This window comes from Chlamydotis macqueenii, chromosome 5, assembly GCF_036417535.1.
Source record: "Chlamydotis macqueenii isolate bChlMac1 chromosome 5, bChlMac1.mat, whole genome shotgun sequence".
Classification (NCBI taxonomy): Eukaryota; Metazoa; Chordata; class Aves; order Otidiformes; family Otididae; genus Chlamydotis; species Chlamydotis macqueenii.
In genome coordinates, this window is record NC_141560.1 from 12,462,805 (window position 1) to 12,484,150 (window position 21,346).

At 38.4% G+C, this 21,346-nt stretch overlaps 1 protein-coding gene across 8 annotated transcripts in view; it reads right to left on the minus strand.

The window, feature by feature from the left end:
• WDR20 (WD repeat domain 20) overlaps nt 1-21,346 on the minus strand; it is a 58,040-nt gene extending 36,694 nt beyond the window's left edge. For all 8 annotated transcript variants that reach the window (XR_015258831.1, XR_015258832.1, XR_015258833.1 and 5 more), the window contains exon 1: nt 20,978-21,346. Coding sequence is in view for 5 of the 8 variants with exons in the window: in XM_086750255.1 (XP_086606381.1) it covers nt 20,978-21,241 (264 nt within the window). In the remaining 3 variants the exon portion in view is untranslated. The remainder of the gene's footprint in view (nt 1-20,977) is intronic.

Here is a 21,346-nt window from a genome sequence, read left to right on the forward strand (position 1 = left end):
TAATGACATGATCAATTCACATCTGAGACTCTTAACTTCAGTGTTATGTGCTTGGTCACACTAAATCTGTAAACAGGCTGGTTAAACTCAAACAACTCTGAATATAGTCGCTGTATCACACACTCCCAACAGACATGAACTGAACTAGATATTCTATTTTGGTTTAAGCAATTAGTTGACTTTTTTTTTTTCCACAGGAAGAAGGGAATAGAAGACGTGATATCAGTACTATTGTCTCTTCCCAGTGGCTGGTCTAGAGAATTTTGTCTCAACTGTAGCTTAGCCTGCTGGAGAAAAACCACTCCAACAGAAACCTAATTTAGAGTCACGTATGTTCTGCATGCAATGCAGACACCTTCCTCCTCTTCTCCCCCTACTCAGCTCTTTTTAAAGGAAATATGTAAGAAAGATCTCACTGAACAGTTTTAAGTTCAAAACAATTATCTCTCTGGGCTATTAATAAACCACGGGTGACAGGTCACATTTTTATACTGGTCTCTCTCTCACTGGTTTAAAAATTAAGACATAGATTTAACAAGTCATGGCACATACATACTGGCACATGCAGAATTGGACCACAATCCAAGACTTTACTCCAATACCACTTCTTCAACAGTGGACAGATATATGTTCCAGAAGCAAGTTCAAGAAGTTAACTGCATTAACGGATTATTCTCCATCCTAGACTTCTTTCAGGAAGCCATTTAAATTGCAAATGTGGAAGTTTAATAACCCTTTACAAGATTTATTTTTTTGCATTAACTACTGCATGGAACTGCAAATATTGCCAGATTTTGTTTTAACACCCACTTTCTGATAATTTATTTATTTAGATGACTGAAGCAAGACTGATAAAGTTAAATATGTGAAAAAAAAGTATCAGTTCTCAATTTTGTTTCCCTCTGATTTTACTGAATACCTTCTTGTTCCCAGGAAGAGACAATGATATCTAACATTCCTTATATACACAGCACTTATACTGCTTACTGGAATAAGCAGTCCCATCCTTTTCAGTATTTCCACAGAGGTTTTCAACTATCACAATTTTCACCAGTACTCTGAATCTTTGTAATATTCTCTTTTTTTTTTTAGACCTGTACAAACAACTAAACATGGATCTACTGATTTATACAATGCAATATGATTTATTCCATTCTTGTTTCTATTATTCTTCCCCATTCCATTTCTTACAATAAAGAAAAATTAGGACTCAAATATTGATCAATTAAGGCAGTCATCTACAGCAATCTCCTCTTCTTTTTATGTAGTGGTTCCAAACTGACTCAAGTTTTTTCCTCCAGTGTATGCCACCAAAAGATTAGTGGGAACAAACTCTCCTTCTGCTCATTCACCTAGCATAACTGCATCTCCCAAGTTTCTTACAATTGCCTCTTGCCTTGACAGTTACTCAAATTAGTCCACCTTCAATTTCTGCTGGTTTTCTAACTTATTTCTTCTTCTGAAGTACAGATGTACCACAGAACTATAAATTACCATATGTTAAACTTAGTGGGATGGAAGCTACTTAAAGTTTTATTTACTGTGCCTCATCAATGGCACAGTTCATCACTTCCTGTGGCCCCCGAATTCTTACTTTGCTTTGACTTCAACTCCAGTATAATCTTCCAGGTGTTTCCAAATTCTACTTTCGTTTTCATTATGAAGTGATTAGTAAGTCCTTTTTTCAAGGGATCAGCAAAAAGCACAGACTGACCTGTAATTCAATGTTACTACTTGTAACAAGTCTGCAGCTCAGCCTCTTTACACTCAAAACCATGAGAACCCCAGAACACCGTTTCAGCCTAATACTAAAGTGCTTGTTCCATCACCTCCAACACTTCATATTCCAGTAACACCACTTCGTAGTTATCATGACATCAAGCCTTCCTTCCCAGACACCATGTTCTATAAAGGCAGAGGCAAATCAATCACAGTTTCTCAATAATAACCTAAAACTGCTCTCCCTTAGCCTCCAACTATCAAACAATCTCCAATCCAGATTATGCAGTGCATAAAATGATGAAGTTGAGTCCCACGTCAGGGTAGGTGCACACAATCTCAACATCCAGCTACGACTCTGGCCTCGATCTTCGGGAAGTTTTTACAAATAGTGTGTCTCTCAAGCCACAGATTGGCCTTTCTATATAATAGCTTCCTCTTTGGGGGATAAGATTTTGGAAAAGATACATGTAAATACATGTACTAATTTACATTCAGAAAGAGAAAAATAACTGCATGATTTGCATGTGACCACACCTATGGAAAACTGTACAGCAACTCACATGCAGTAATATCAGATTTTGCCACAATATACTGACAGGACTGCAATGTGAAATACTGTGTTCATAGATAGTTCAAATACAGCTGATTAAACAGGGAAACCATCAAACGAAGAACCACCCCATCAAAACACCAACATACAGATCTTTGTCTTAAGGTTCGCTAACTGTAACAAACAACTGTGGCAAAGTGAATTAAACACTTCAAGATCTTCAACATACACAAATCATTAAATATATGTTCTAACATATATGTAATTATTAACATAGACAAATCATTACATATATATACACCCCCCCACACACAATACCAGTCACATCTGTTAAACAAGACATGGCACACTGAAAATATGTCAACCTTGATTACAGTACTTCAGTAATTTATCTGTCTCCAAGAGGCTACTCTGTTCACTCAGTGTGCCCTTACAGTTAGAGGGCAAGCCAACAAAGAATGTCACTCTTCCCTGCTTGTGAATATTGCCCACTTTGTGCAAAACTCTGAACTGGCAATTAAGAATTACTTGATAAACTAGGATTTTAAAACAGTATTATTTGGAGAAGGGACCCTAATAAATTATGAACAACTACACTTGTTGCCCAAAGCAATTATTTCAGTTTACAAGGTTTCTTTTGTGTATCTTAGTTTCCAAACTTTGGCATGAATTTCCTACTGTGTTTGCCATGGTAACCAAGCAGCCTGAGCCTCTACTTGGAATTCTGTTTAACTGTTTAGTGCTGCATATTGATCAAGATACATTAACAACCTAATGTATTCCAAAGAACGAAGCAAGCAATTCTCATACTGGAGAAATCACCTTATTAACTATCACAAATCTGAAAGGATTTTTGCTGTTCTTTAAGATGGAAGGGTAATGGGAAACTTCACTGCCAAAAGACGTGCATAAAGAACTACCAAATAAAGAGAATGCACTCAGATGTGAGGAGCAAGGTATATCCACTATATAAGGAGCTAGACTAGATTAGCAAAGAGTCTCTATTTGACACTGTCTTCTCTCCTGTGAATCAAGACTTTGCATTCATAGCAGAAAGGAAAATTTGTTCCAAGAGTGCATTTAAGTGAGAAAGATAGTTTCCACAGATTAAAGTTGCATCCTGGTGGGAAATCATTCTGTTTTGGTGCAAGAGGGGCCAAGTAACTGCCTAACTTACTTCAAGTTCTAGGATGAACACTAGCAGGGCAAAGCCAAGCCACAGTTGCTAGCTTTTCTTAGTTTCCATTTTGAAGAAAGATATTCTTTCAAACATTCAGCTCAAATACAGGATCGTGAATAAGGAAACATCTGGTTTAAGCACATGGATTCTTTCCTAATTGCCAGAAAATAGACCAAATACCTCAGCATACTAGAATTTATATAAAAGTAAATAAAGAACAGGTTAGGAAAATTTGAAACAAGAACAGGTTTACTGCTTAGGGTTTTTTTTTTTTTCAGTCTCACTAGCCCGTACAATAAAAAAGTAAAGCTTGTCTGATCACCTCTTTTTATAATAAATTAAAGCAGCCTCTATCAGCTGATGTTATTATTCAAGAAAATATCATCCTTTGTGCTGCTCATGATTAAAAATAGGATGAAATCATTCTGACCTTCAGTGTCTGCTGTAAAAAAATTTATACTTACGATACAGAGAACCATCTTCAAGCAAATCTAAAAACCAAAAGAAAACCCCCTGAAGCTTCCTTACAAAACTACTGAGACACTGTTACTATAAAACATGTCATGGAAAGAGCCTGCTAAGTCAGCTGTACTTCCATTCTTTCATTGGACTTTAGTGTCCCCAGCTCCTCAGTATCTTGCACTTCATTTCCTCTTCTGGATCTAAAAGCCAGTAAAGGAGCCTCACTGGATACCACACAGATAGCTAGCTGTATTTGTATCACTACAAATAGATTTTCTTCATTCCATTCATCTGGCTCAGCTCTAAAGTTTCTCGATGAAACGCTCTGCCTCTTCTTAAAATCTGTTCTGTACTTCCCACAGAGTCCATAGCCTATGACATCACAGTGTTTTCATTATGCAGTTCAACTATTAGCAATAGCTTACAGCAGGGCTAGTCAAAGAGCATGATCCTTCTGAACTGACTATGAATTCTGCATGATTGAGGTTTGTGGAAAAGTTGGCAATGTCTCTCATACATCTAGGGAAGGCTGTGTTTATTCTCTCTGTTCTTTCTTCTTTTCCTTGTAGAAATATATTTAATAAACAGGAATTACTTCGCTCAGCTAATTAAAAAAAATCACACTCTTCTTCCTTCAGTTTTACATTACACACCATCTTCTCCTAAGTAGCAGGAGCTGAAAATCACCTTCATCAACAGAAGCAACTAGAATTTCATACAATATTAAAGCAGTCTTTTCAATGCCTTGTACAATGGCACTAAAAACACTTCCTTATTTCTACTGGCGAACTTCATTTGATACATCTGTGAATGGCATTTATCTCCTCCTGCCTTCAACAGCTGTATCACAAGCTGGCTCAGCTCAGCTTGTAATCAACATTACACCCTGGTTATCATCTTTTCAAAATTTCATGGCTGAAGCAAAAATTCTCTAACTATGCATTTTTTCAATGAAGTTTCACTTCAGTCACTGTTCTGATATCAGCTTGTTTCTCCTTATAAAGAACTCTGATTATGAACAGTGATGCCTCCCAACTTCATGAGAATTTCACCATCACGTACATGCTCTTACTTCTTTTTCCCAACATTATCAATGAAAGTATTAACTGTTTCCAAAACCACTCCTAGAAAACCTTAACTTATAGCTCTCTTCTCAACAGTTGTCACATTCCCTGTAATCAGTAAAATAGAATCAAAGAATAGTTTGCTTTGGACAGGACCTTTAAACGTTATCTAGTCCAATCCCCCTGCAAGGAGCAGGGACATCTTCAATTACATAAGGTTGTAAAAATACATAAAAAAGATACCAAGAACTAGGCACTTTAATCCTCTCTCCATTTCAGAACAGAATGAGTTTAAGGTTCTAGAACTCCTTCAGTTAAAATATCTATTATAACAACCTAAAATTGCTAGTTCATATAAGGATGTGAACTTAAGTTATAATTCTTCCTTACTAACAGAGTATTCCACTAGAAAGGCCGAGCATCTGAACTTCATATACAGTTGGTAATATAATACATGTTATACATTAATGTTTTCCATCATCCTACACCACAGGGAGACAACCTTTTACTTCAAGCAAAACAAACTAACAGAAGTCCACTACCTTCTTTTGGTATTTCAAAAACTAAAACTGAAAGTAACTTGAAGCAGTTAAGAATTCTTCACAGTTCTTTGGAGGTTCTTTTGTTGTTGCGGTAGGCTGTTTTGTTGTTTTGGTTTGGGTTTTTCGGGGCGAGTGGGAGGGAGCAGTGCTCTTGAACTTTTTTTCTCTACATAAATACAATCAAGAATAAGCCTTAAGAAAACACCTGCTTGTCACTGGAGTCACAGGCAGCCAAAGGGTTTTTAGGAGAAGGTTTCACTGTTTGGAATATGGTGAATTAAAAAGCAATCTATTTCAGAATAGCAGAGAGCATACTAAATATTCACAGACATTGAATAAAGTTTGTGTTTCAATACTCCCTACAGACTGTCACATATCGCGTAAAGAATATATCACCACCTGTAAAGCTTAGAGTGCACTGAAGCACAGGTTTTAGTTTCTTAATTTTCTCAGTTCCTCAAAAGTGAAGAGTACAATAACAATTATCTCTTTCCTTAACTACACTTCACAATTAAGTTCTACAAGCTTCACTTAAGATTTACGCTTAGTTAACTGTAACTCCTTTCTCAATAGTTACAGTCTAGTAAGTTATAACAGATTCAGAGCTCTAAAGATCTCTTGTTCCTTATCCTCCAGTGGATCCTTTCATTTCCTCCTACTCCTAGAGTCTAGTCACACTGTTGCCTACACTTATAATCAGTCCTTTCTCACCTGTTTTTAGTGCTGAATGAGGCATGATTCAGATGAGCTGAACAAAGATACATATACTAGATGTAAGAAATAAATTAAAATAAGGAAAATAGGTACATAAATATCAAATTAATTCCATGTAAAGCTACACATTCTGGCACAATTCAGCAGCTGTTCTCATTTAGTTCACAGGCTCAGTTGGGATACTTATTAAACACTTCGTAAGTTACTTTCACTGGGAAAGGGTTTAAATTGGCTCAGCTCTGCAAGTAAAACTGGTTAGAAAATTGTACCTATTAAAGTTGACATTTAAATTAGAGTTGGCAGGATGCTTTTAGATGGCCCCTAAAACATGGAACAAACTGGAAACACTGCATGACTTAACCACAGCATCATCTTCGAGTTGTTCATCTCCTCCCCGTGTGCACACAAAGAAGTTACCTGACCGGTTGGACTAGTGTTCTAATCAGTCACACCTTCAAAGCAATTACTTTCACTTTAGCTTTGAAATGTATTTTTTCTTCTCTAAAACCTTGGTATAGTTTTGTTATTATACCAGAAAAATGCACTTTAACAATACATGCACACCTATCAACACCACCCCTTAAGGTTGACTGTACGTACAGCTTGCCAGAGACAGAACTGCTGCTTTTGTTTTTTCTTTCAAGCGATCAGACATTCAAAGTATCCTCAAAACACATCACACAAAATTAAGTTCCCTGTTGAAAGGGTAAGGCTGTTGTAGCTTCATCACTGAAGTTGTTCAAATATAATTTCTTCTAACTTTAAAAAGATGAAAATACAGTAACCCTCAAAAGTTGGTTTTACAAGTGTGTTTTATCACAAAAAACCCCAACATCTGCAGTTCCTTGAAAATACCCTAATTTTTCCAATTTTAACAGTGAAGTTTAAATTAGAACATTCCTCTCTTTAAAGGTATTCAAAAGTATTGAAACAAACAAAACATACAGAGATTTTAAACATACAAAGAATAAATAACCAAAAGCCTGACTAATTCAGGGAAATCAGCATTAGGACTAAACTCTATTTATTGATTTACTTGAAATTTGCAAGCTATTATATGATCATTATTATTAAATTAGAGTAAGTTCAGTTTCATGTAGACTCGTCAACAGGTAGAAGTATATATTCATACTACATAATAACATATCTAGTATAACTCCATTATACTAAGTAACATAAGCAAGTAGTAGCAGGCTCAGTTTCCTCCAGTCTACCACCTTGGTATTTATCTTGGAAAGTTTCCCCCATCCCCGTTTCAGCACATAAAGAGGAAAAGTTATTTATTTAGGAGAAAAAAAAAAAAAGAAAAAACACAGCAGCAAAAGAGCTCAGGATTATCAATTGCTATAACAAAACAATGTTTTAGTACAACTGAAAAAATTATCTGTTATAGAAAAAGTAGTCTGAATAATTCTACCCTGCATTGCCTTCTTGCTATAGAAACTTGTTTCACTGTACGAGTTAATTGTTAATCAATTTATATATTTTTCATTACAAAGCTCAGTACGAGGCAAATACAACACAGTAATATCTGTCCAGCAAGTCAGAATCATGTCTTTTCTGGCGACTGTTGAAGTTTGCAAGCCCTAAAGGAACACTGGACATTTTTGATACAGTAAGTCCATCATGTTGCAGCATGTTAACAAAATATTACTAGAACAAAGCCTTAATTACTTTTGTACCAAAAATAAGATGTAACTGGCTGTTATTCCAAGAGCCCCAAAACAGTTCTACTGAAGTTACATGAATAAATTATCAACCAAACGTATAACCTATGCTTCAAAATCAGAAAAAGGCCCATTCGTTTATGCTTTTTGTGGTCATATTTAGTAACAGACAGATGAAATAACATAGTTGCCTTAACCCTTGTCCTCAAGTTGTTAATTTGCAATGCATCTTCCCTCTGGGGCTGAAGACGTTTCGTAAAGACCCAATCCAATTAGGCAAAAAGTGTTACAGAACAATAATAGGAGCACAGGCTACTAGAAAAAAAAATCAAGGCCAAATTTCTGAATACTGTAGTGATACTCTAACACTGTAGTGAGCTCAGATTTCTCATAGTCCTAGACCTATAAGGTCTAGGATATAACCTAATCCGCAAGTCAGAATCCCGCTGCAGAAGTTTTAGAGCAAAAGGTAGCATGTTCCCAATTTCAGCACTAGCTTTCCCAATGGCCTTATTTTAAAGTATTAAGATACTTCAAGTAAGTGCTGACAATTTCACTGGTATGGATATTAGGGGGAGGGGGGGGAGGGAAGCCCTTTTGCCTACTATTTATTACTTTTTTTTAAGTTTACCATTAAAAGGCTGAAAGGATTTATCATATCAAGTGGTCACATAACACTGTCTCTTTCCTCAGGCTGATTTTTGTCTCCAGAGTAGCAGGCAATGATCAGACTATCTATTGTCACCTCCTGATCTTCTTGCAGACAGCAGTGCTGGCTCCTGAGTCATAAGCATGTCGTAAGCATTTTGCTGAAGGTCCCAACAGAAGCCTGTGGGAGGGCACAGACTGAACACAGCTAGGCTACTGACAGAACACAGCCAATATGGGCGTACCAATACTATGCCTGCTAGGGATTTCTGCTGTCAAAAATAATCATACCTTTAACCAGCGCTGATACCAGCAGATTGTCCAAATCTAAGTTTTCCTTTCTAGCAACTTGCACTGCAAGTGCCACAGCTGCAAGACATCTACTAATGATAAGTGATACAAATGAAGAAAGTGTTCCCAACTAACTGAAGAGAGAGCAAAGCAAAAGCATTTTCTAGCATCATAAGACTGGACTTCTCTGAGCACCAGTCTTACTAGCATTCCCCTTTGGCTCTCTTATGCACAAGCAAAGCCTCTACCAATTTAGGACTAACAAAAAACAATACACAGATCAACTAGACCAATGCCAGCCCAATACATTTTACAAAAGGGTTTACCTACTGCTCAAGGGAAACAGAGACGTGCATGCTGCTACAGTGCAGCACAAAGTTAGAGCAGCTAAGCAAGCTGCCTCTAGACTGCTGTAGTAACTTAATTGACAACGAGCACTTTGTTATTCAAACAATGAGGACAACTATGAATCATCTTGAGCACCACTAAAGACAGTTCACTGGGCATCTATTTAGGTTGTTCAGAACAGTTGTTCGTCCCATCTCTCCGATTCAAAAGTGCTAACGTGTGCCCACACTTAACCATCCCAGTTCAGTTCAGTGCTTTTATAGAAGCTCCATTTTGGCTAAAACTCAGGACTACACTTGAACAGTCATTTCACTGGCACAGAGTCTATGCTGTCAATACTGCTAGCAGGTTGGAAACTTCATCTAGAACAGCACCTTAAAATTTTACAAGTGTTTGCTAACTGTACATGACAGAGACAGAAGTTATTCTGTACACGGGATCACAGTTTCACTGCCAAAGGTGAGAAAGGCAGGCTAACCCAATGTGTTAAGTGACATGAACATAACTGGACAATTTCCTTTAGAGAGGATAGAGTGTAAGATCACATTCTGAAGCAACAGTAAGATTTTGCTAGAAGTCACTTGTTGAGGTATATAGCTAATGCTACTAAATAGCAATAATTCCTTAGTCAACCCTAGCGTCTTTCTTTTACAAGCTCCACCTTGTGTTTCTGAAAGTCTTATTTGGGAAAAAAAAACTCCACTTGAATCAATATAATTATACTGAACATACACACTTTTAAAAAATTATTTGGTTATTTACAAGTAATCTAGTAATAACTTGAACTGACACATACAGACACGTGCCAGATGAGATATACCTATAAGACAGGTAAGAAATACCACATACGTGGTATCAAACTTCAAAAGCAGTATTGCCTAACCATGCAACTATTCCTGCCTTCACAAATTATTTTTTAAAGATAGATCGTCCTGACATCCTAAGTGCAAAGAGGTAGCTATCGAAGGTCTCTGGCCCACTCTCCTATTAAAAAGGCTAATAATAATTTCACTTAAAAAGAAAGTCTGAAAAATAAATCCAACTATTTGCTGTATAGATCCTAGTAAGAAAGAAAGGTGGAAATTTGAAGGAAAATGCAGACTAAGCCGCTATCTTCAGCTTCACAATACAATATTAACGTTGATTTTTAGAGGTAGTGTTTGCCATTCAGACCACTAAATTATGCAAATCTAAACTATAAATTTAAATCATATTAACATTATTTTGAAAAGTGCATAACTATTTTTCTACAATACTGAGGACAGTAACTAATAGAAAACCAGAAAAATCAAGACAATTTAAGAAAATAAAACGCTTTACAACAACTTCTGCCAAAATTTCATTTCAATAGTAGCTTCAAACTTGTATCAGGGTCACGCTCCAATATCCACCTGAAATCTGAAGAAACCTTGCACAACTTCTGCAGAATTCTTGGTTACAAGAACTGGGACCAAAAAAAAAAAAATCCTTAGAAATAAATTATCACAGTTAAAATATGACAAGACTATAACTTGTAGAACTACATATTTGTTATGGTTACATTTGTAAGTCAGGAAGAAAAGACATTTAGTTAGTCACCAAGTTTACCAAATCATCCTTCTGACCGTGCAGGCTTAAGGTGTCCTTAAGGCATCATTTCAATAGTTTATTTCACTAGACTCATGGATTTTTAACAGATAGTTTGAATATATATTGGCATCCATTCAGTCTCCTGTTGTCACTACTCCCCTTTCCTTTAGTTGAAAGGGAGCATTAAAGCCATAAACTGGAGTCCTCTCAAAGTTTCCCATGGTATCACTTTCCTTACAAAATGTATGCAAAACTTCCTGTAAGATAATAAGTATTAGGGGTTTTTTTTTATTCCTAGAAGACAGGGAATAACAAAGTTTTTTCATAACATCCAAAGTTTTCTCCCTATGCCAGGGCATTTTTAAGTTTAAGTTCCTGCTTAGAGTAGCATTTAATCTAATACAGCACTTAACATTCTCTAGATATACAAAAATTAAGCATTATTAACCAAGAACTGCTTACTACAACCACCTTTCAAACCTACACAGAATTAAAAGTGAAAAAAAACAAAACTAAGTATTATTTCTTTGACCATTACAGCCACGTGAGACCCTTATGATTAACTTATGAAATTAAAAACAGATTACAGTTGGTAAACCAAAACTTAAATCAGTTTTCAGAAAGTATCTATTAGAGATTTATCATCCCATTATGAACGGCTTTACTGAACAATGCAAGAGAAAAATCCCAATGCAAGTTATGACAACACCACTAGAAAGATTTCAATTGTAGTGGCTGATGGTCCTGCCCACAAAGACTACAGGGCTACATCTCTTCTACCAACAGTCTGCTAAACAGAAGCCAGAACAAGCAAAAGCAGCTGCTTTATTTTAAGTTAGAGTGGACAAGAAACGGGACGTCTGTAGATGCTAGAAGATGGAATGCATATACATTTGGACTTGCAAGTGGGGTGAAGTAAGGAAGTAAAAATACTTGATTTCTGGGAAGGACACAACAGAATATTATTACTTTAACTTACAGTATGGCACATTTAATGTCACTTTTTAGTTTACTTAAACTTTCTGAAAGGCCAGTAGGCACTACATGGCACCAATTTCAAATAATAATTTATCCAAGCATGTCAACTGATAGTCATAACAATTAGACAGCAAGCGGCCTTTGGATACCTGTGCTTCAAAAGGAAGTATTTCAGATGGTTCCCTTTAGCCAGAGAACTACAATAATACTTCAAACTAGGGCATTAAATTTGATTCTAGAATGTATAATAAGACAATTATGGCTTGCAAGCCTCTCAGAGATAGGTCTAGGCAACTTTAGAGTCTCAGGCACTGGCATCTTCAATGTACATTTTAACTATTAACAGTTAACTATTTAACTGTTCTGCAGACTGTAATCTGTCAAAGCATAATGCAAACTCCTTGTAAATTAGGCACATAGCACAGCCCTTTTGTAAATACTCTGACAAAGCTGGCCCACTAAACTCACTACAGAGACAGAAGTGTTTGTTACAAATTACCATTATTTGCATTTGTGAAGCATTATGACTAAAATTTTGTCAGTCTGCAAAGAATAAGTGCCACAATTAATGGTTTTACATGAATTCAGTTGGGGGAATATAAATTAGTGTAAGTGCAGTATTACTACAAATACACTGCAATACAAAACGAAATACAAATTATACCTGCAGTGGCAAAAAAAACCCCATCCAGCCACACACACACAAATTCACTGCCTATAAAATCACAGAATCATAGAATGGTTAGGGTTGGAAGGGACCTTCAAAGGTCATCTAGTCCAACCCCCCTGCAAGGAGCAGGGACATCCCTGACCAGATCAGGTTGCTCAGAGCCTCATCCAGCCTGGCCTTGAACGTTTCCAGGGATGGGGCATCCACCACCTCTCCGGGCAACCTGTTCCAGTGTTCTACAACTCGCATTGTAAAAAAATTTTTCCTAATATCCAATCTTAATCTACCTCCCTCTATCTTAAAACCACTACCCCTTGTCCTATCACAACAGGCCCTACTGAACAGCCTCTCCCCATCTTTCCTGTAGGCCCCCTTGAGGTACTGGAAGACCATTATCAGGTCTCCCCGGAGCCTCCTCTTCTCCAGGCTGAACAGCCCCAACTCTCTCAGCCTGTCCTCATAAGAGAGGTGCTCCAGCCCCCCCTCTCCCCAGCCCCCCCTCTCCCCAGCCCCCCAGCCCCCTTCATGGCCCTCCTCTAGACCTTCTCCAACTGGTTCATGTCCTTCTTATGTTGGGGGCTCCAGAACTGGACACAGTACTCCAGGTGGGGCCTCACCAGGGCAGAGTAGAGGGGCAGAATCACCTCCCTCAACCTGCTGGCCACACTTCTCTTGATGCAGCCCAGGATGCGGTTGGCCTTCTGGGCCGCAAGGGCGCATTGCCTGCTCATGTTAAGCTTCTCATCCACCAGCACTCCCAAGTCCTTCTCCTCAGGGCTGCTCTCAATCCATTCCCCGCCCAGCCTGTATTTGTGCCTGGGATTGCCACGACCCAGGTGCAGGACCTTGCACTTGGCCTGGTTGAACTTCATGAGGTTGGCACGGGCCCACCTCTTCAGCCTGTCAAGGTCAGGCATACTGCATATCAATTTGGTTATTCACTCTCAAATGTGCCAGCCAAACAGCCATAGATAAATGAACTATTACCTCAGAGAGCAATCTTTCAGAAGATACACTGCAATAGTTTACTGAAGTCGAACAGTTGTGACATAGGCTTGAAGCACAGAGTAAGAGAAGTAAAAGTTCTACGGACTAATGCCAGTATCTACAACTCAGAAGTAGCCCCCAGATAATAATCATCTTGCAAACTCCATCAAGTGCAGATACTTAATTCTCTTTCACAGCAAGAAACATTTAACTGTGTCATTTTAAAGTAGCTTTTTAGTCTTTAAAGCAGCTTCTTAGTTCTTCCTCTTACTCAAGCCTGTCCTAGTTGTTCTATATATGCCTCACGATGGAGTTAAACACTTAAATCTACCTGTAATCTACATTGGATCTTCACTATTTCCTTCAAAAGTGCCACTGGAAGAAAGGAGTTACCAAAAAAACCCACCCTTCAGAAAACTCTACAGGAATATTCTGTAACATGTCTTGGCAGTTCTTAGTACAGCCCTGCCAGAATTAAGAAAGAAAACACCTATCTACATCACAAAACAAACTGGTAAGTATATCCATCCATTAAACACTTTAAATCAATTTCCAAGAGACTTTCAAATACCTTCACAAGCACAGATCAACAGGTAAAGCACTACTGATCTACAGCTGCAATACCTCCACAGGACTCGTGAATCTAGTCCCAACGTAACAACTATTATCTACAATACAGAGAAGAAGAAAACTCAGCAATAAATTATCTAATTTCTTGAAAAAAAATGAAGCTACAACACCCTTTTGAAGAGGGACACCACACCTCAAAAATGTGGACTACGTAAATTCCTCCAGCACAGAACATGGAAAACCATCCGAGTTGCAGGATGGCACCAGATACCTTTGAGAAAAGTTCTGCTGTCTTTACTATGGTACTTCTGTCAGCCACCTTTGTCTGTCATCCCTTTGACAATAAGAGTGATGTTTGATTCTGGTACAAATAAATATTTAAATGCACAACACTTTGTAATACAATTTGACTGTCATAGCAGTAAACCTTTCTTGGGTATCAAAACCACCGAAACAAAATAGACTGCAAGCACCTAAACAAAGAGGGGGGAAAAGCTGACAAGGTAAACTTGCCAAAAGCAAGCACTGAACAAATCTGTCTTCTGAAAAGATAACTAGTGAAAAAGGTCAGCAGCAAATATAACGCGTGGTTCTACGAGATATTTTTGTTAATGGATGTGACTACATGTCAAACTTGTGAATGACATCAAGATTGGAAAGATTTTTTGCAGTATGCAGCACAGAATTGGAAATAAAAACTCTCTCTAATAAACATAACAGAATAAAATTCAACGAAAATGCTACATGGCCTTTATAAACAGAAACAATAAAAATCATAGCATGTGTAAAAATTGAGAGAAAGCAGCAATTTAAGAAACAATCCACATGGGTCAACACTAGGAATAGGATTCAAAAATGTCAACAGTATTCAATATGTTAGCGAGAATATTAGAAGACAGGCACAGCAGGCAGTATTTCTACCTTATGCCACACTGAAGTCACTGTGGAAGTACTACATCTAGTTTAGGTACCACAAATGCAAACTATATAGAAGCCAATATAGAGGAGGGTAATCAAACATTTTGAAACTCAAGACGTGAAAAGAAAGGTTAAAAGAACTAGATTTACCTTAGGAAAAATGATAGGACAAACTAACAAGTTTTCAAACATGTAGAAGTCAAAGACAATAGTCAAATGTTCTCCATATCCACAGTAAACAACAGCATTCAGCCTATTTGTTTTGGTTTTGGTTTGGTTTTGTTTTTAACTTGAACAAGAAGTTTAGTTAGATGTTGGGGGGGGCAGAGAAAACTGAGCACCAAAACAAGTTCTTCAGGGAGGCTGTGGAATTCTTGTTGCTGCAAGTTTAAGAACCGGTTACAAAGATGTAGGTATACTGCACACCACTTCAGAAAAAGTGTATCTTCAAAGATCTTTACAACTCTCCACATTTTTTAAGCTCACATATGCTATTACAGAATCATAGAATGGTTAGGGTTGGAAGGGACCTTCAAAGGTCATCTAGTCCAAGCCCCCTGCAAGGAGCTGGGACATCCCCAACTAGATCAGGTTGCTCAGAGCCCTGTCCGATCTGGCCTTGAATGTTTCCAGAGACGGAGCATCCACCACCTCTCTGGGCAAACTGTTTCAGCATTCTACTACCCTCATTGTAAAAATTCTTTTCCTAATATCTAACCTAGATCTACCTCCCTCTATTTTAAAACCATTACCCCTCACCCTATTGCAATAGGCCCTACTGAAGAGTTTCTCTCTGTCTTTCCTGTAGGCCCCCTTTAGGTAATGGTATTAAAATATACATCTTTTTTGAAGGCCAGTATCAGCTTAGTGATCTCTAAATATGCAGTAATAGAAACTCACCTTCCCACCACACCTTGAGAAAATTTGCTGGTTTTCTCCACAAATTCCAGCTTCCAATCCAGAAACATCTCACACTACTCTTAAGCACAGTGACAAACGCCACCCATTATTATTCTGTTGTTGAGACAAGATCCTAGATGAACAGTCTACAGAATGAAAGTCACCACACCATGCCAAACAAAAAAAGGTAATTTAGACAACTGCAAAGGAAGGAATCCTACATGTCATCAGTATTTTGACTGATAACCAGAGTACTGAACTGCCATTAGGCTAACTCTTAACAAAAGAAGCTGAGATATGAGATTACTTTCATCTTAGTATAAATATGATTATTCCTACACCATTTGCTCCCCGTAAGGTTAAAAAGGCAGTCAATAGATTCTGCCCTCCACACCTCCGCCAATCTGAACTTATCATCTACATATATTTCTACTTCGATACCATTACAACATACTGTAGTATTCTATAGTTATTTACAGACTGCTGCTTTAGGTAGTTGCAGAAAAAAAGTAGAACTGAAAACGAAGACTCTTTTTATGAGAAAGAGATTTAAAAAAAAAAAAATGAAACAATGTTAGGAAAGTCTGCCACATGTTAACAAAGAGAGTAGGTAGTCAGAATTTAAATACAATGCAAAAAGCCTAACATAATGAAATAAGCTAATCTACACACTCGTAATTTCGTAACTCCCCAATATTTTACGCAAAAGCTAAGACTGTGTACCTTGTGACACTACTGCTAATATGTACCTGTACGTGACTGTACTGCAGTGACAGTTGCAGACTAACCTGTCCAGAAACATTTACAAAATACAGAGAATAACACATTAATTATCATACACACAATTTTTAAAAGGAAAACGTACTAGCTTCCTAGTAGAAAGGGAAACAAATTTGATAGTTAATGTCAGCAACAATCTAGAAAGCCTTGTTTTGTCAGTCATTCCTAAGGCAAGGAAGATGAGATAGTGCTCTCCTTTTCAAGACTAACAAATCAACTAATAAATCATTTCGCACAGCTAGCCACAAACCATACTAAAGTACTCCAAGACTGTATCATAAGCAAGAATCAAGGAATAGCCCTCACTCCTGATTTGGGGCTGGAGGAAAAGGCAATCCTTCCAAAGCATTGCTGCATCAGAGTTTGAGCAATAACTTTGGAATTATTACCTTATAACTCTGCTCCATGAAGAAGCAAAAATAATAATAATAATAAAAAGACTTCCTGTAACACCTGTAACTCGCTTAACCAAAACTAAGTCAACAATCCCCCATGAACAGATCATTCTGAATCTGACCTAAGGCTGAAGCTTTATTCAGGCGAGACCTCATAAGGCAGCATACCCGATCTGATGGATCAGCCCATTGAAAGAGGTAGTTTTGTCCCTTTCCCCCCACAACTTTCTTTGCTCTCACTGTGCCTGCTAATATCTGACCCCAAGATGAGACAGTTCAACTCACCAAATCAAGAGAAAATCTGCCCAGAAAAACAGCAAGTATTTTGCTGCTGGTTTAGCAAGCTGAACTAGCTCAATCAGAGGTTGAACACTGCCAAAGACAGCAAGGAGAGAGGAACACACTGCCAAGAGGATACTATACTGCTAGACCATAATTTTCAGCTGTCACTGGATCAGTCGAGTTCATGAAAATTTACCATTTAACAAGAAATCTTCATACATATCTAACCTTAAAGCTAAAGTTAAAGAGGATTGGAAGGGAAAGTCCATTGACATTCAGTACAGTTGAGAATAATTATATACTTACATAAATAAAGCAACCACATCTCATTCCATCAGTTTAATTTTTCCTTACTAAACTATAAGTTCATTTCTTTTTTTTCAGTGGATCCAAATCAGAAAGCAGCAGTTTTCTGGAAGTCTACATTGCCTTATTAACAGAAAGAGAGCTGCATAAGTTTCTTTATAAAAACAACAATGCACTGGCTCTTAATTTATCTGCTTTCTGGCATGGAAAACACGGAAACCTGGTAACATGTTCCATGGTAATGGCAAAGTTCAGTGGTAACGTGGAAACATGAAACTGTAAAAATTGAGCTTCTTTTTTAAAGAGGCAAAGAGCAAAGTTGGGAGAAAATACCTTTTTGCTTCAAAAAGTCTCTAAAGACAGCTTGAAATACTATCCAAAACTTTCCCTTGTCTCTCTAGCAAGCTGTTATCATTGTCTATCAGCACTCCAATCTCCACACCACTGTCCTGGACACTAGATGCAACTTTTCAACCAAGTTTCATGGAAGGAGGATCAAGGTTAAAGAAACATGCCTGGAAATGTTTTTTTTCTTGATATAGGTTAAATATCCTGAACAGAACACATATATTAGCAGTCTATTTGAAAACACGAGTTCCAAATTAGATGTAGCAGAAGCAATGTATTTAGGATTTAAGGGAAACTAAAAAAAGAAAGCTTAGCATCATTGATTTCAAGAAATATCCTTTCAAGTGGTATCTTTGACCCAATATTACATTATTTATTCTGAAGTGTCCTTCATGGCTTAAGCATGACTCTTCCTTGATGTGTAGTGAGCTGCAATGGATTATCGATGCAAGAATTATCTCAGTATCTAACAGACAGAGTTACTTTAAAAAAAAGTCCTTCTGGTTCTTTCACTCAGGAAAAGCATTGTCTTAGCAAGAAAAGAAGTGGACTTTAAAAAAAAAAAATCATAGCTACCTGACAGACACACACAGCATAGCTTCAATGAATTCAACTCATGCTCTAATATGACTTAGTCAAAGTGAAAATGATAGTCAAAGTAATTAGGTAATTTTTTAAAAGGGATACTTAGACAATTTTAACTGATAGTTTGTAATTAAAGTTATTAGCATCTGTATTATGCAGAGGTTCACAAAAAAGTTGGTCTCCAACAGATAAAGTCGCTCTCCCCCTTCTGCCCCCAAGAACAGGAAGGCATGCAGAGTTTGATAGTTGGTCCAGTCTAAGGCAGAATTACATACTGTCAGTTTAGGTAACAACAGCTCTCTCCCTTTTATGACAGCCACAAGATATAACTTTTGATTCTGAATAATCAGTTAAAATAATCCGTTGAAAGACTGTCGGTCTGTTCTTGGATAAACTTTGTATATAGACAAAACAATGACTTCCAATTAAATAGTTTCAAAATAAATTCCAAAGAAGCAAGTATTACAAGTTTAAGACAGGCCATCTTCCCCATTCTCATTTAAAGCATTTTCCTTAAGTGTCAATCTATTTAATCTGTTTCTCTAGATTCACTTCACTGAAGTTAATGTATTATACATATAGAATATACATTATATTTTTAATTGTTGACACTAAAAAGGTCACTGAAATGAATTCTGTTCCAACAATGTGTATGTTTTACACTACACAGAGAAAAAAGCATTTAACACCGTAACAGGTACACTTCAAAGCTCACAATTCAACGGTCTGACAAACTAAATTTTCTCAGTTACTGTGTATCACACCAGCAGCTTTTAGCATCTGAAAAAAAAAAAATTAAAATACTCGGCTCAAAGACATTTTTATAATTGGGAAAAGTTATTCAGTTCCCTGTTCTCAATGAAGTTCCAGGCTTTAGCTTTTTGTTTTTCAGAAGTGTGGCAAGAGATGACTATGACAACTTGCAAGAATCACATGTACGGTTACTAAACCACATAAAGGCCTGCTCTGCAATCTAAGGGAGAGAACTCTGCACTTACTTTGTATGGAAAAAACGAACACAAGATATCAAAATCCAAACATGGTAATAATTTAGGATACAGATTTTCAGAGATATTGCCACCCACAATGCCCTGTAAATAGTAAAGATAGCAACTGCTTATAAATAGCAAATAGTGTTTCATACAAAATACTCATCGCATGCTTAAAGAAGCTATTGTTCAAGTATTATATAAAACATAACTACATTATTAGAAATTATTCAAGGGTGAAACTAAAATCTATACACACACTTTTCCATATAATTATAGAGGACATATCAGATCTGTTAAGTCACAGTCAACAAATAACCACGCAGGCTTCATTCCCCAGTTGGTGCTTGCATTTTATACAGAGGAGGAGTGATATGAGCACTAGCTTAGGACATAACAGATTCAGGTATAATTCCTCACTCATTTACAGACTTCCTGCACAGCCTTACCTACGTCACTACTTCTCCCATGTTGAATGGTGGGCTAAGAGCAGGAAGACTTCAAGGTACTCACATAACAGAAGCCAAGTTCCAAGTATGTAAAATAATGAACACCCATTTTTGGAAAAATAAAATATTTTTCACACTGACAATTGCTATGTCTGTGTTTACATATATTAGGAGTGACGCGTGTTCACTCAGCATGACAAATTCTGAATCCTTCTCTAAATCCCATTAAATCAAGGACCATAAGAAACAAATAGAAAGGGTTTGTTCATAAATATGGTGACCTGAGAGATCAAATGCATGCACTGTTAGTCCTGCATCAAATAATGACAGGTAATGAGCCTCTCTCAAGTGCTGCAATGGTTCTTTCCTGTAAAAGCAACTTTCTCTGTGTTAATTATCTGGCATTTAAAACTCAGCTCACTGCAATGCTCTCATTTAGAAACAATTCTAAAATTAGTCCACGCTTCAAAGTCATGATAAAGGCCTAAAATTACAATGACTACTGTAGCTATTCAGTCAAAGCTAGAAAGATCCTTGAAGCAGGGATCTGACACCACCATAATCACGACAGGCATTAGTGTCCAGCAAACTCAGACCTGAAGCAGCAGGTGAAGGGGGCCCAGGATTGCCTTACCAATGGAAAGCCAACCCTCATTCCTGCATACCAAGGAAGGCCTAAGCAATCACATCCCCCCAAAGGGCTCCCTGCGCACACCTATCATCCATGACACCGTACTTGGCACAGCCCACTAGTACTGTCTCCAAACACAGCCCTCCAGCCCAGGCCTACGCTCCCCCTCCCCTCACCGCTACCCACAGGCCAAGTCAATCGGGAGAACAGCTCAAGTCCCAGCCACAGTCGGGCCACAACCGAGAAGCTGCCAGCCCCAAGGCCGCCGCGGGGGGGCCCGAAGGGGAGGCGGTCCGGCCTCTGCCCCCCGCCCGCAGCGCAGCCTCCCGTAGCGGGGCTCCCACGCCCCTCTGGCAGCCGGCGGACCCTCGGCGGGCGGGCGGCGCGGAGCCCCCGCCGCTCCCCCCCAGCGCACCGGCCGAGCCCCAGTACCTTGCGGACCCCCTTGTAGATGTAGAAGTAGAGCTCCCGGCCCACATTGAAGCAGAGCCGGTCCCCGTTGCCGCTCTGGTCGTTGACGTTGACGAAGGAAACGCGGACCGGGTTGGAGCCCTGCGAGTTGAAGGGCACCCGGTTAGGCCGGCTGTACTCTGAGTGGCTCAGCAGCTTGTACAGCCCCTCCCGGGTGGTGAACTGGGTCTTAATCTCGTTCATCTCCTTCCCTCCTCCCTCCGCCGCCATCTTGGAAAGGAGCATTCATCCTGCCCCAGTGCCCGGATGTACGCCACTGCGCAACCGCCGCCGCCGCCGGCGCTCGCGCGGCCCTGCGCGGAGGCGGCCACGCAAAGGACGTAAGGGGGA